Source organism: Eutrigla gurnardus (genome assembly GCF_963514095.1).
Source record: "Eutrigla gurnardus genome assembly, chromosome: 1".
Lineage (NCBI taxonomy): Eukaryota > Metazoa > Chordata > Actinopteri > Perciformes > Triglidae > Eutrigla > Eutrigla gurnardus.
The window spans coordinates 21,168,251-21,183,952 of NC_139915.1; the positions used below are offsets into that span (position 1 = coordinate 21,168,251).

At 41.1% G+C, this 15,702-nt stretch overlaps 1 protein-coding gene across 2 annotated transcripts in view; it reads right to left on the minus strand.

Annotated features, from left to right (window-relative positions):
• Positions 1-3,453: 3,453 nt before the first annotated feature.
• The window catches only part of kif26ba (kinesin family member 26Ba), a 127,016-nt gene continuing 114,767 nt past the window's right edge, over positions 3,454-15,702 (minus strand). For both annotated transcript variants that reach the window (XM_084006516.1, XM_084006515.1), the window contains 8 exons: positions 14,551-15,241; positions 13,208-14,112; positions 12,783-13,015; positions 12,327-12,470; positions 12,005-12,219; positions 9,252-9,517; positions 7,813-7,963; positions 3,454-6,976 (listed from right to left, as the gene is read on the minus strand). In XM_084006516.1, coding sequence (XP_083862642.1) covers positions 6,828-6,976; positions 7,813-7,963; positions 9,252-9,517; positions 12,005-12,219; positions 12,327-12,470; positions 12,783-13,015; positions 13,208-14,112; positions 14,551-15,241 — 2,754 coding nt within the window. In that variant the 3' untranslated portion in view covers positions 3,454-6,827. The remainder of the gene's footprint in view (positions 6,977-7,812; positions 7,964-9,251; positions 9,518-12,004; positions 12,220-12,326; positions 12,471-12,782; positions 13,016-13,207; positions 14,113-14,550; positions 15,242-15,702) is intronic.

Here is a 15,702-nt window from a genome sequence, read left to right on the forward strand (position 1 = left end):
GTCTACTTTGGCATGTAGACTGGAGGAGCCGGGATCTTCCGATTTGAGGGTAGAACCTCAAACCGATTTGAGGGTAGAACCTCTGAGCCGCCCCATTCTTTCGCTTTAAAGGAATTTTTCAACATTATGTTATGCTAGGTTTGCTTTCTTTTTAAGAGTGAGGATGGGAAATAAATATGAATCGCTGTGTGAGGGAGAGACAGAGAGAGAGAGAGAGAGAATGCCTCTCTTCGCATACCAACTGCGTGTGCGCGCGTGCGCATAGAGCATGCATAGTGCATGCATGCATGCATGTGTGTTGTTTTAGTAAATTCAGGTTTTCAAATCACCCATCTTTCCTCTGTTCATATCCATCACATACACATCCCATGTTAATCCAGTTTTTGTGTCAAAAGCTAAGCCCAGAGTGTCTCTGATGGAATGGGATGATGGGTTTCTCTTTCACACACACGCGCACACACACACACACACACACACAAACTTCCCATGGTAATTCCAAGTCTACTGTTTAAAAACTGATGACAACATTTCCTCTGAGAGGGAAACCCTGTATGTATGTGTTTGTATGGGTTATGGAAGGATTAGATATCATGTTTGATATTTGTGTTTCTAAACACACTGGAATGGCCGACATGTTGGAAACCCCAAATCCTTCATCCGTCCTGTATTAGTCAGCAGTACAACTATTCTGTGTTTACCGTTATTCAGCATAAAATAATATTATATTTTATTACAATAATTGACAATAACAAAAAGTTATGGCAGTTACAAGTTTGTTTAATTTCCCCACTTGATTCGTGTGGGAGAAGATTGAAATGGCTTTTAGAGATTAAATGAAATGAGTGTGAAGATTGAATGGGGTTGTGCAGTAATGAAACCAGTAGACTGAATGCTCTGTGGAAGACCACTGTACAATACCGCTGTTCTGACCTCCATTACTCACTTCCATTACTCACTTCATTGGCTCTGTGGCTTCCTGTCTCACACCCTCTGCCTTTCTCCTCTCGCACCTCTTAATGGCCATCAAATTAGATTCACTATTACCTAACCATAACCTTCTGTCTCTCCCTCTCTGTCACTCACTATCTCTCTCCCATTTCTCTGTCTCTCTCTCTCTCTCTCACTCCCCAACGGCATTCAAATTAAATTCACTATTTATCGGCGTCTCTCTTTCTGCTGCATGTCTCTGCAGGAATCCGTAGCCAATCACAAAAAGGACACCAAGTGGTTTTAACCCATCTTTGTTCACTCACCCTCCTGCCATTTGCTCTCCCACATTTTAAATTTTCACTCTCTATTTCAGAGACCCCCCCAACCCCTGCACCCTCTCCCACTGTGTCTCCCCCTGCACCACCTCACCTTTATTCTCTCCCTGCTATCATCTCTGCTTTTCTCTCTCCCCGTCCATTCTTATTTAATCCGACATGTAAACCCACCACCATAGTTGACTTTTATCCACTACCCTCCCCACTGCTTGTTCGAGGTTGTATTAGCCAGAGATGGTAGTTTTTTCATCACTTCTAGATTATCTTCCTGTGTTTCAGGGTTCAGTGATAAGGAGGTGATGGATATTACCATATATTCATGAGTAATTTCACCGTGGAATGAAAAGGCGTGACTGAACCATGTCTCCATGTTCACCCCACATCTTCACCGTGTCCTCATCACCCCTCCAGCTTTCTTTCATCATTGATTGGGCTTCTTCATAATCACAGCAGGCTCTTAAAACCAGAGGACCGTTGAGCTGAAGAGTAGCTGACTCTACTTCAGCTTCATTTAAAGTTTATTATGAGCGCTTGTTGACCTGAAAGTTGCTTGTTTCCTGTTAGGGGCATATCTGTAGGGATGTTGGTCTGTTTATCGGTTGGTCCACCACTTTTTTCCAGACTGGATGGTTGCCATGACATTTGATTCCAGACATTCATGGCCCCAAAATAATCTGAGACAACATTCTCAGCTGGTAATCAAAAGAAAATATGATGAAGTAGGGCTTTACCAAGTAAGTCAAAGCTTTATTCCTAACTTTAACAATCAAATTATTATTATTATTATTATTATTATTATTATTATTATTATTATTATTATTATTATTATTATTATTATTATTATGACTTAAAGAAACATTACCTTCTCCATTCTCTTCCCAAAGTCAAAATGTCTTGGGGGGGGTTAAATGTAATAATTTCCAAAATTCACCATATCCTTTTACAAAATATTCCTCTTTAATCCATATTTGTTGTTGTTTTCCCTTTGAAAAAACAACATTTTCATTGCTGGAAAAAACAGTTTCCAGACACCTGCAGCCGAATAATGGGGTGATGTAGCAGCTATCTTTTTCTTTTAGGTGATAATGTCATAAAGTTGGACGGCAGATTCATTCAAAAACCACAATCAAAGCTTCACATGTAAAAAAAACAACAAGATATTTGGCCTATGTCTATCTTACTCTTCTTGGGTTTACAATGAATGCAGTTTATGTCGGAAAACTGAATGAGACCTAACTAATTAAGGAGACATTTAGAAACTTTTCCTGAGACAACTGTTGTGATATGACACTACAATTGGAATTGAAACTACCAAGATCTATTTGTTTAAAACAAGATTACTTCAAGACAAAGGCTAAGTGTGACAAACAATTGAGGTATGTATTATGAGTACCAATCTCAGGAAGAATACAGAACTGTGTTTTGCTATCCTGGGCAGGGAATTTAAAATTTTACTCCTGCCTGAGGTAGATGATTTTAGCAGATAGGTGAGTTCAGAAAAAAGAGTAATAGACCATTTCTGAATGATGATTGCATATTATATGTCCAAAATTACCCAAGAAGTCAAGATCATGCAACTGTTGAAATTAAATGTTTTTAACCATTCCAGGAATCCACTTGTCTCTCTATTTTGTCCTCGCTAACCTCACCCATCTTATTGCTCCTGCACTGATCAGCTCTTCCGCACCATCTCTCCCTCTTCTCCGACTCTTTTAAAATGTAATCCTTTACTCCTGATCTTTTTCACATGCCTCTCTGCCTTCATTTCCTTTTGCTACCTTTATTCTCCTCTCTTCTCTCATCTATTCTCCTGCTCTCCTCCATTCCTTCCTTCACCTCCTTCCTGTTCCCTGCTGTGCGTGGGTGATCAAAGCAGGCTCAACAGGGCAATATGTCACCTAGGAAACTGCCTGCAGGCTACTAAAGGTACACACACACACGCACACACACACTTATTAGACTCCATCCTTGTTACCAGTCATATTTAACTGACTGAGACGAGGGGCTGCAGTGAAAACGGCTCCTCTGATCTGATCAGTCTTTTCTCTAATTCCAGATAAGTGTCAGATTCTGACAAGATAGGAGCAAAAGGTTCTGCTAAAAGCTCTCCATTGGCTGCCTCCCACCTAAATCTCCCATACTGTGAATTGACCTGCATGCCATTATACATTACACACTATTCTGTGCTAAAAGAATCAGATCAGACCTTTTCAATACAATTCTTTATTTACATCCCTTAATCTTGCTCTTCCATTAACACGTGTCAGACCACATTTCTTCAAAAACCGTGAGTCTGCAGAGGACATTGTGGAAATGACACACAGCATGTGTTATAAAGGTAATTCTCATAGGAAATAACTCTTCCTTCTTGGCACTTTTAACTTACACACAGGTTTTTTTTTTTATCAGTTACACACAGATTTTCCTCTGTCTTACAACTGATCAGAACCAAAACGATCTTGCTGCTACAGTTAAAACATGTTTTTAGGAAATGTGGTCCAACAGACGTTTACACACAATACTGCTTAAAAGCTTAAAGATGCTATGTGTCAGATTTCCAGATAACACGTTATAATTCTTTCCAGCAAAACGCATTACGGCACATACGTGAATTTATTCTATTACTACAACCAACATAATAGCAGATGCTATCGTGTGAATCATTTTATTTAAAGCACCTTATGAATGCATCCCTTTAAGCGTGGTTGTCTGATGAAAAATGTTATATTCCCTTATTCCTGAAAAGGTTACATGGACAATTATGTCAACAATAAATATTATGGTGCCACCAAATCCAGGTGTTTGTCACAATTATTGCTAGAATTAAAAAGCACTACCGCAGTAGATTTGGCAGTGACACATCAAGGACAAAACCTCACACATAGCATCTTAAATCTGGAAACAAGTACAGGGCATTAAGCTCATTCATAGGTTGGGGTTCCCAAAACATCCACTGCTAATTACACGAGGCTGTAGTTAGTATTGTAGGGCGTTTCACACAACAACAGTTTTCTTCTTCACCTGTAAAGAAAAAAAAAATTCAGTTCACATACCCTGGATGTGAATGTTTTAGGAAAACCAAAGCTCATTAAAATCTCCAACAGGAACAACAGGAGAAAACAAAACAATACAGAAAATATATCAAATAAAAATGAGTGTTATATATGATATGTGTATGGTATATATATATTTATATATGGCATGGGCTCAGCAAAGTATGTACAGTTATTTTTTCTCTTACTTAAATGCATAGTAACTTTTAAGATCATAAGGTGTAAATAAATAAGAACATTAATAAGCGACTCAGCTCAAGTAAATAAACCTTCATTCATAACTGGCACGGTGAACTGAGAGATAAAAAGAGGAAGCATTCTGTGGTTTTGCAGGGCTGAAAACACCTCAGGTCCAGGTCCAGTCTGTCAAAAGCATGTCAGTTTCTGTGGGAATTACTATTAGATTATATCGTGGCTGTCATTGCCGGCATAAGCCACAGGAAATAAATGACTTTTACCTCTTTACGCCGCCATGAGAAGATCGAAACATTTAACGTCATCTCCTGTTTCTCCAGTGGAAAAGATCAAAAACAAGATTGATAAAGATACATTTAGCACTATGATGCTTTTGACAAATCATCCCTATATCATTAAAGTCTATTCCTCCTTTTACCTCTCAGATGACAAACGGGATCTCCCATGATGCTCTGCTCTCTGGGCCAAAGGCATTCAGAGGGAGTGGTGAACAACGGACACGATGATGGCGATGTAGAAGAAGCATTCGAAAGGGTATTGTTCTGTATTTCAGGTGGAAACGGGCTCTTTCATATATTTATATTTATACAAACATTTAGATCATTAACATCTCAAGCACCATAGATAATAATATTAACACATTTAAGTGTTGCTATCTGTCCAAAAAAATGGAACCAGGCAGAGATCTATGCCACTTTATTTGTCCTTTTCAGTCATTCATCTCATTTTGCGGCTTTTTAAATTGTTCCTTTATAATTAGTCTTCTTTTACTAAAATAATTATAATTGTAGTCTTGTGTAGGTATTTCACATATTAATTACTAATTAAATACTTTAATAATACAGGCCTTAAAAATAAGGACATTTTAACACCGTATACCTGTATTTTCCTCACCATTTACTCTTAATATCTCTTAAGCCTATTTCCATTCCCTTGGTTTCATACATAGTCTCTACGTGATCCCAGTACACTCAAATAAAAAATACCTTAATATAAAACTCACAAATTGACAAATCATTCAGTTTCTTTTTAGAATAGAGCAGAACAACACAGATACAAATAACAGAGAGTCTGCCTGTCAGTCAGTCTGACAGTCAGTCAAGTCGATCGATGGATCAGAGAAAAAAACACTTTCATTGCCACTCCTGTGTGACTCAGACATTTCATTGCTCCGTGAACATGAAACTATCACATCCGTATGAGGAGAAACATGCTGTATGAATGCCCCAGAGGGTCAAAATTCTGCTCTCCTCTCACCTTTTTTTCTTCTTTTTTTTTTATAACTCTTGTGTGTTTGAAAAAATGTTTTTCAAATTGGATTTTTGGTCCTTGCCACAGGACTTTGTGTAAGTCTCCATGTGTAGGTCCATGTCTTCAACTGTATCTCCTTTAATATTTTAAAGTTAGATTAAATGTAGTCTCGTCTCTCAACAGTGTACCGAAGACCATTAAAACATACATAGTTCGTCTATGATAAAGTGAAACACTGACCCACATCACACTCAGAAATGGCTATGAATTCAAATTTTTCCAAGGACACTGATCTTTGTTGAAGTTTTTTTTTTCTATGCTAGCACCATACTTACTGCATGTACACAAATTGAGAGAAAGATAATTGGTCTTGGTATTGTTGATATGTTCACAAGGCACTTATCTAAATCATTTTTGTTAGTCCTCCTGTCTTTCTCTTGGTAAGTCTCTTTTATTTACTACACAACAATACCATTCTGTCATCAGCACTCTATATTTACAGCCAATGGCTATCAACTCTAAAAAGTGCTCTTCTAAAACAATGAGAGATGAGAAAATGTTCTCCGCTCCACTTCTTTAAGCTTCTCGGTTTAAAAATGGGCAGTTTTTGTTCCTTTCTCCACTCCTTTTCCTCTCCATACATTCCTAAATGTTCGACCCAGTCTAAGACTTGTCTTAGTGGTCTTATTAATTGCTTTCTTGGTTATGGTTGATGTTTCTTTTCAGATTAATCTGATTCAAAGTGGCCTGATCATTAGATACTGTTCAGTTTTCTAGAGATGTTTCCAAGCCCAGAGGGAAAAAATGTAGATTCTTCCATCTGTTGGCTGTTTAATATCCATCTCCATTCTTTTCATACCTCCATCCACCTCTCCTTCTTCCTATTTACATCTGGATGAGACATTAAGGATGAGATACGGATCCTTCCTCCTATCCAGTCCTCTTATGTGATGTGTTTGTTTAGGAGATATTTTCGACACGGGTTTGACTAAAGTGGAAAGTGTCCAAATGTCCAGCTACGGGTCTGCCTCGCTGTCCTCCGGCTCTGCATCCCTCCATCAGCCTACCGATGTCTCGAGGACACGTCAAAGCAGGTGATCATCATGAGGTGGGCTTTGCAGAAGTTGACTCTGGTCTCCAGTTTGTCCGTCACCGTCTCCAGAGCTTCCAGATACTCCAGGGAGTCTACTTCGTAGGCCTGCTGGAGCTCAACTGAACACGGGCAAACACAGAGATATAATGATTAGAAACACTGTTGTGTGTAATTTTGTTTATGATTGTGTAACTCATCAGCAATTAATTGATCCCACTAATGAGTATCATGACATTGTGTTTCCAAAGCCTGATTATTGCTCAGTGTCATGAATCTCCATTGTTGTCCAAAAACCATTAGAAATACATCAATGAGTCACACTGTTGCAATGTTTTACACCTGACGCTGCTGTAAATAACTCACCACTGCTTTTAATCCACAACTGGAAAACTAGAGTGCCCTGTTTTAGTAAATTACTTAAATTTTATATTTGTGACCCATTTTTGAAGATGGTTTTGGGGCTGACAGCCACAAACCGGGAAGGGAAAACGGAGAGGATTGAGTCAGACACACACTTTGTTGGTTTTGGTCTTTTTTTCATTGGATTCATTGTTGACAATATGAAAAATAAAGAGCAACATCAGCTTTATTCCAGGTCTCAGCAGTATTTACATTCTACTTCTGTCAAAAATGAAAGTAACCAGATATATATATACTGTTCTGTACAGAAGTTCACTGCTGAGTACTGAGGTACTTGTACTCTGATAACAAAAAGTGTATGTACCGATACAGCAGATAACTCGCAAAGCAAATTAATGTGACTATTATTTCTTCAACATTTTAATAATGTTTTTATTGTGCCACTAACGACTAAAGATAATAACAAAGTACTTATTCTTTAAGACCTTCTTTCAAGACAATTCTTATTCTCAACCTTTTTAAACAAACAAAAAACTGTGTAGAAAACATGATAAGACACACACACACACACACACACACACACACTGGTACTTACAGTCGGTGGTCCACTTGTGCGGCTCCAGCATCAGGTACTGTTTGGTTTGTTCCAGCTCCTTCTTCAGATACTGGTACTTGGCTCTTACTTCACTGATCCTCTGCTGACGGTGTTCCAAGAGACGCACTTTGGCACTGACGTACACCACTTCCTGACACACAAAGATAGGACAGAATGGCAGCAATGGCTGTTAGTCACGATTATTTATCCAGGTGAGTATGTTGTGAAACATGTGGCTCTCTTTCAGTAGCAGCCTTCTTAACATTCCCACAGTTGCCCACATTCACAACCGAGCACTTTCGGACATTGAGCAGCAGCTTCACTGCAGCAGTCGGGGGGTTAAGTGGCTTTCTTAAGACCTGCTGTAGGGGAAATCTATATTTCATGGTTTTCTCTCCCACCCTCTTTCCCAAAGCTCACAACGCTCCCTCCTCTGAATACATAAAGGTTTAAGAGTGGAGAACCGAAAACCTGCACCATGCATTAATTTGCAACAATTTCATGAGTTTCACAGAACCACGCTGTATTCTGCTAAATCTGTGGAATTTTTAATACTTTTAAAAAGAAACACATAGAGAAATAGAATGTAGATTTCATTTTTAAGCTCTATTCATACAGAACCTAGTGCTAATGTTGATTAATTCATTTTCTTTTAAATTCAAGATAATTACAAAAGATTACTGTTGTATTTTTAAGCTTGTTTTTTCATGAGACATAAAGACCTTATTTAATTCTCTCCCCACATCCATTCCTCATTCTTCCTCATCCAACCATCAAACACTATATTCTCCTCACTTTCTCCACTATTTAACCCTTTTCTGCTTTCTTTGATCTTTTGATTGTAATTTTCAGTCAGAGCCTGCTTTACCTGTACACTGGTTCAACTAGACCAGGGGTGCCCAACTCCGGTCTAGGACAGTAGCTCTCCAGGACCAGAGTTGGGCACTAGACTGATCTGAATAATGACCTCTACAACATTGTAAATGGTAGATGGTAAATGGCCTCATTTATATAGCGCTTTTCTCCAAAGCGCTTTACAGGAATGACTGACATTCACCCATCCACGCACACATTCACACACAGACGGCGGAGTCAACCACGCAGGGCGACAGCCAGCTCGTCAGGAGCAATTAGGGTGAGGTGTCTTGCTCAGGGACACCCGGCACTCAGCTAGGAGGAGCCGGTGATTGAACCGGCAATCTTGCGGTTGCCAGCCAAACGCTCTACCTCCTGAGCTAAACCCCCCACTTTCCCCACATTGTGGGGAAAACTGTGGTGAATGATGTTTGCCCTGTATTTTATTTTAGATGAATGCACTTGAAGCACTTGACAAACTTAAGAAGAAAATCGTAAATGTTGTAACTGCCACCGTGTGACTCCAGTTCGTCTTTCTTCCCTCCTCTCACCCGTGACTCACTCGCCCCCTTTCTCTCTCTCACCTTGCTCCCTCCTTTGTCTCTCCTCTTCTGCAGTCGCTCAACATCATCTATCTCGTACACCTTGATCTCAAAGGTTTCTGTTGTTGCGGTCGCGCCACGGAGGTTCGAGGGAGTTAGGGGCCCCAAAGGACCATCTACCCAACATGCACCTGGGCTGGTGGAGGAGGAAGAAGAGGACGTGATCGCCTGTTTGGAGGAGCGGTGAGAAGGTGAGGAGGAGGAAGAGTCCAAGGTCAATGCTGGGATCAGACGACGTCGCTGGAGGCCTGAAGGTACAAATACGATGAAGAGAAAAGACATTTTCTTAAATATTTCTACAAGTGATGTATTGTAGTGAGTTCTGTCACTGGCTAGTCTTCATCAAATTGCTTAGCTTCATACTCAACACTTTATTGCTGTGACTGAACTACATTACTAGATCAACTAAGAACAAATAATACTCAAATAATTGGCAGAATACTAATAATTATATAATATAATCATTTTGATTACCAAATATATTTGATCTTTTGGCCTACACTATAAGGATATAGTTATATATAGTTTGTAATTTTGGAAGTACATTTATTTCCTTTATTTCCAAGGGCTAAATAAAAAGATTGATTCTCTCCATTCTATACAAGGCTACTGCCAGCAGTGATGTAGCCTTGCATAACAAAAAGACTGTTGGTTGCCTGGTAACCTCATGGCTCCAGAAAGTCACTGCGCCCAACAAAGATGTAGCCCTTATTACAAAAAAATTATGTTTTTACATTTCAGTTCAGATGAAACAAATGAGCTTAAGAGGCTGATTTTGTTGTCTTTGGACAGTCACGCTAGCTGCTTCCAGTCTTTATGATAAGCTAAGTTAAAGGCTGCTGGCTGTAGCCTGATATTAAATGGACAGTTATGAGAGTGGTATACATTTAATTAATTAATAAAGGATATAGATATCACATACAGTATGAAAGGGTCATCCCAAGGAAAATGTTTTCAGCTGTGCGTGTGTTAATATATCAATCCACGGCCATAAAGTAGATACACTAAAACTTAAGTGTCATAGCGCTCAACAGGGAGCCCCTACTTGTGACCATTTGCTTCAGAGTAAGTCTCTAAGGACTAAAACAGGAAGGTAGGACATGGCGATAAAAGTAGGATATTGTAAACTGAGGAAGGAGAGGGATATGGATGAATCAATGAATAAAGGAATGGGCTGGGGAAAAGTATTATGTGATTGTAGAAGCATAAAGGGATATAGAAACAGATGAGTGGAGTCAGATAGAAAGTTTAGACTCACAGATAACAGCAGCAGGTCACTCTCTAATCTGCCCACTACGCTAGAATGAACGTGCACACTCATGCATGCACACCAGCTTTACATAGAAATTGCCAGCCGTGCGGGAATAAGAGTTATCAGATTCACCAGGGACCAAGAGAAAAGGTTTGAGAGAGAGAGAGAGAGAGAGAGAGAGTGAGAGAGAGAGAGAGAGAGAGAGAGAGAGATGTAGGAGAGGAACAGATGAAAACAGATGAGGAGAGGTAGACATATGGAAATATGTATTTGAATTAGTGAATCCAATCAAGTGGAAACCAAACATAGAAGCAGAGGCAGCTGGAAATATGATTACAATTTTGGCCCCACTAACTTCACACGTTGCTTCCGTCTGAGGCACATCTGTCATTTCTTACTGTTTATATTTTGGCTGGATTTAAAGCTCTGGTCTACGATTTGAAAGATTTGTCAATTGAGCCAAAATTCATCGAATAGTATGGAGCAGGGCTCTCAAGTTTAACTGAGTTCAGAGTGAGATTTTGGCTGAGGCTGCGGCATCAGCGGGGGGGGGGAGAGAAGAGGTGTGTGTGTGTGTGTGTGTGTGGGGGGGGGGGGATCCTTTTTTTCAAACCCTTTCAAATCGTAGACCATAGCTTTAAGCTGAATTGTTGTGTTCGTCGAAAACATTAATCAGAAACACACCAGGAAGGGCTGCCTCTGTCCAATCTGATTTTATGCACATATCCATCCTCGTGGGTAACCAGTAGAATATATATATATATATATATATATATATATATATATATATATATATATATATATATATATATATATATATTTATTCATTACAGCCCACACCAGCAGATTCCCTTTACCATTTCACAGATGGTTGGCCGGGTCACCGTCCCTACCTACAAACTCCTTCTGCAGCCAAATGTTCCTTCACTTTGCCCTGACAGTTCATTGCTTTCTCATTTTGCTTCCTTGTTATTTCTGTCAGTTCTATCTTTTAATTTCTTATTTATTTTCTTTCTTTTTAAAAAAAAGCCTTAGTCTTCTGATCACATTTTGCATCAAGCTTTAACCTTTATAGATTTCATAATACAAGAATCACTCAGCTCTAAAAGCTATATTAAGCATCCTGAAAGTGGATATAGATATAGAGAAGAGGATAAACTAAATGAGGGCGGTCATCTTTTCATTTGGCATTGTGTTCACTGCTTGAGAAGTTAATTATTTATTAATGAGTACAGTTCTCATTGATTTTGTAGATTGTGTGCTCTTTTTGCCAGAGTGACTTTCAGAGTGTTATTTATATCACATTCATAGCTTTGTCCTAAACTAAATTAAGAGGCGCTGCAGCTCTTCTGATTAAGGCAAATTACAAATTTACCCCTCCTATAAAGTAGTAAGCCGATCCCCTAAATGTTCCATGCCTGGATGATACTCCTTAATCCAATTTAGTGCAAAAAAGCAATATTAAAATAGGTATAATTGTGACCTGTGTTGCTTTTGCTCTTCTTGCTGCTCTTGGAGCTCCGTCTGGAGGAGGTGGTGGCTGAACTGTGATCACTGAGGGAGTCCTGAGCAGAGGAGGTACTTCCTGTGTTCTCACTGCTGTCTCTCAGCATGCTCTCATAGCCACTGCTACCTCCACTGTGGTAAAACAGTGCTGTCTTCCCCATGGCTGGGGGAAGCTCGCCGCTCAGTACACTGCTGTTAGAGGCAGAATGAGATCACAGTTAAAGGTTAAATCACCGGCACCAAAAGTGTTTTGTGACAAAATTAATTTGGGATATTTCTCAGTGAACTAGAGATGATACCTGTTATCACTAGCGTGGCCGCTGCTGCATCGGTGTGGTTTTCTGGGAGCGGTGATCTTGCTGTATGGGGAGGGAAGTGTTTGGATCACTGCTGCCTTCTCTTCTACCACACCACCTCCACTACCTGCTCCAGCTCCCCCTCCACTGAGGGCAGGAAAACAAGATAAAAAGACATTAACCCATACAGATTGCATAACATATTATTTTTTGAATTACTTAATGGCATATTGTCTTTTTTAGTTAATAATTGAGAGGGATTGACATCTCTGATGGAAGTTGATCCGCAGATTGCAGCTTGCACCTATGCACTTGTTATAGCAGCTCTGTTTTTGATGATATTCCTACAAAGCACATGAATGGTATCTGTCTCCTTCCCAGGAACTGTTACTGGCACATCATATTTTTGTCAGAAATGGTGGTTGAAATGTAAAATGAAATCATGTAAAACGCACTAACCTTGCCCCTGCAACTCCTCTTTCCTCTACTGGATCTGTGCCACCTCCCTGGGCATGACTCCTGGAACGGGAGCCTGCACTTCCCTGGAGGAGCTCTGAGATTCGACCGTTGACAGCCCGGAGAGGCAACTTGGCAGCCAGGCTTCCTCCCCGACTGCGGCTCAAGGACTGTGTAGACCAGGATCCAGGGGAAGGTCCCTGCTGCGGCAGGGGGCACTGGACTGGACTCTGGGCCTGAGGAAACAGATAAATGGCTTAGGTGGATTTAAGGAGAAACGGAATGACTTGCATTGAGTTATTGAGGATCGGGTTCTTATGTAAAACAAAGAGGAAATTCTAGCAATTGTTAAAATTATTTGTATATGTTACGTAATTTCCAGCTGTTAAAAGCATGTTGATTAACTGTAAAGGGATATTCCTTCCTACCTTTCCATTAGGAGGAAGGCTGGAGCTGCGACTGGAGGCTTGGCTTAAAGACTTTGTGGAGAAGCTCAGAGTTTTGGTGCTGGACGCCGACAGACTCCTGGCCTTGGGACTGCTGGTCATCAGCAGCTTACTCACTGCTGAGATCTTTGACTGGCTGCTTGTTTTGACTGGTGACTGAGGAGCGCTGCTTGGACTGGGACCGGCACTTAAACTGGGGCTGCCAGTGTTTCCGGTAGGAGACGATGCTGATCCAGCACGGGTGAGGCTTCGCCCAGTACGAGGCATGGTGCTGTCCCCCTTCACCCCTCCCCCTCTCAGGCTTCCCCCCCTCTCCAGAGAGAAGCAGTCATAGTGGTGGGAACCCCCGTGGGAGCTGTGGACCCGACCCAAGGAGTTGGTTCTGTTTGCGAGCTGTTCCAACTTGGCACTGAAAAGCCTGCTGCTATCTATGCTGGAGCCTCGTTGTCTGGTGCTCCCTGCATCGTCTGCTGAGCTGCTCAGCAATGACACTCCGTGGCTGAGTTGGTGGAGAGGGCTAGCTGCCCTGTTCCGCTGGTCCAGGCTGGACTTCCGTATCGGCGGCAGGGGTGGAATTCCTCCCTTCTTATGGGAGAAAAAGCCCTGCTTTCCTGTTGATCCCCGGCGGTCCAGTGTGGAGCGGGGACTGCAGGGAGTTGAAGTGGTGACTCCAAGATTACGGTACTCGCTTCCATTGTCCAAGCCGTCGTGGCGGTTGAGACGGTGCCAGCCGCGGGGAAGACTTGCAGTACGGTGGATATCTGGACTGTAGAGACTAGTCAGGCAATCTCCGTGGACAACTAGAGCGACCATCTCACAGCCATCCACCACTCTCTTAAAGGTATCTGGAGCAGACATTACCTCACCACCTGAATTGGAGCTGGCACCTGTTGATGGGAGAATAGCATATAAGACCATAGACTTATTTTAAGAATCCTACATCCTTTCTTTTAAACAACATTCAAATCACCATCAGGCCAGACAAGTGTCAGGGTTTGAATAACCAGCTGCCCTTCCAGAGTAAGTTCAGTCTGTTTTTAAATATTGAGAATAAAAACCCGTATAGCCTACTCTTCTTACTAAGAGCTACCAGAGCTTCATAATGACCAGTCAATGTACACAAATAAGTGCACAAAAATGTTATTCCTTGTGGCATCAAGTATGGGAGTGGCATTGACTACCTCTTTAAACTGAAGATTTGGCTCTCTTTTTAAGGCTGTATTTGTGTGTAGTAATAAAACTCAAAGATATGTTACTGGCATATTTCAACAACACGGCAATAGTGGCCTGACATTAGATTCCCACTGAATTATTATCCCACTTACCATCCCTGCAGAAACTCAGATGGTCTCCGGCTGCAGTTCCAGTCTGACAATTTGAATGCTCCGCGTCCCACTTCTCTGGCTTCACTTCACACACAAGCTCCCTGGACCTCACTTCCTCTATACCACGCTTCAACCAGGGGTCTTCAAAACTCATCTCGCTGGAAATAGAAGCTAAAAGCGGTGCATTCAATTTGCCTGGGTCTTTCATTAAGATGGTCTTGGTAGGTGAAGAGAAGATGATTGGTTCCTGTAGAACCATGGGTTTGACGGCCAAGCATGGGTGCACGCTGATGGTGGTCTTGAAGGGCGAGAGGCTACCAGGTCCTGCCAAAATTTGGATATTAGTTTTGGCCATGGAGGGAGGCAGTTTCCTCAGCCTGTCTTTGGTTGTCTTAGTTGTCTTATCACTCCCACTTTCTGACAGCACCACCTCTCGTTCTAGGCTCCCTCTCCTCGGGCTGCCACAGCTTTCATAACCCAAAACCTCTACTCCGAATGGAAGGCTCTGGTTGGGTTCGGGTTCAGCCAGGGCTTCCCCTTGCTGGCTCTGGGACTGACTGAAGCTGTGTAGAGACTGCTCAGCTTCGCTGCCCATGCTTAGATCACTCATCCAGGAGGAGATGGGCGAACCACAGTTAGACATCCCTGTGGCCAAGGCTTCACCTTCTATCCGCAGCTTGGCCATGGCGACCTGCAACAGGACACAATGCAATTTGGTATGACCTCTTGGAATCTCAAAAACAAGATTATTTCATCACATGAAGTATTATTGGAGCTGATAAATACTTGATATGTGATTCTTCAACACAGCAATCTAAATGTGATGTGAAAAATCTGCATCATATGTGAATTTCAATCTAAACTTGGATGTGAAAGGTATATATTTGATTACCTGGAGATTGGTTGATTGGTTGATTGGTTGGTTGATTGATTGATTGATTGATTGATTGATTGATTGATTGATTGATTGATTCATGATATTAGACCCCCCTTAATGGGTTCACTTCATTGGCTCCACAACCCTAGCATGTGACCTTTGTTATGTTGGATATTCTGCATGAGGTTCTGATTCAAATAATATTAAATCAGTCATATGCAGGAACATTAGCTTTAGTTTAGGCCACATCTCCAAATCATGTTATACACTGTAAA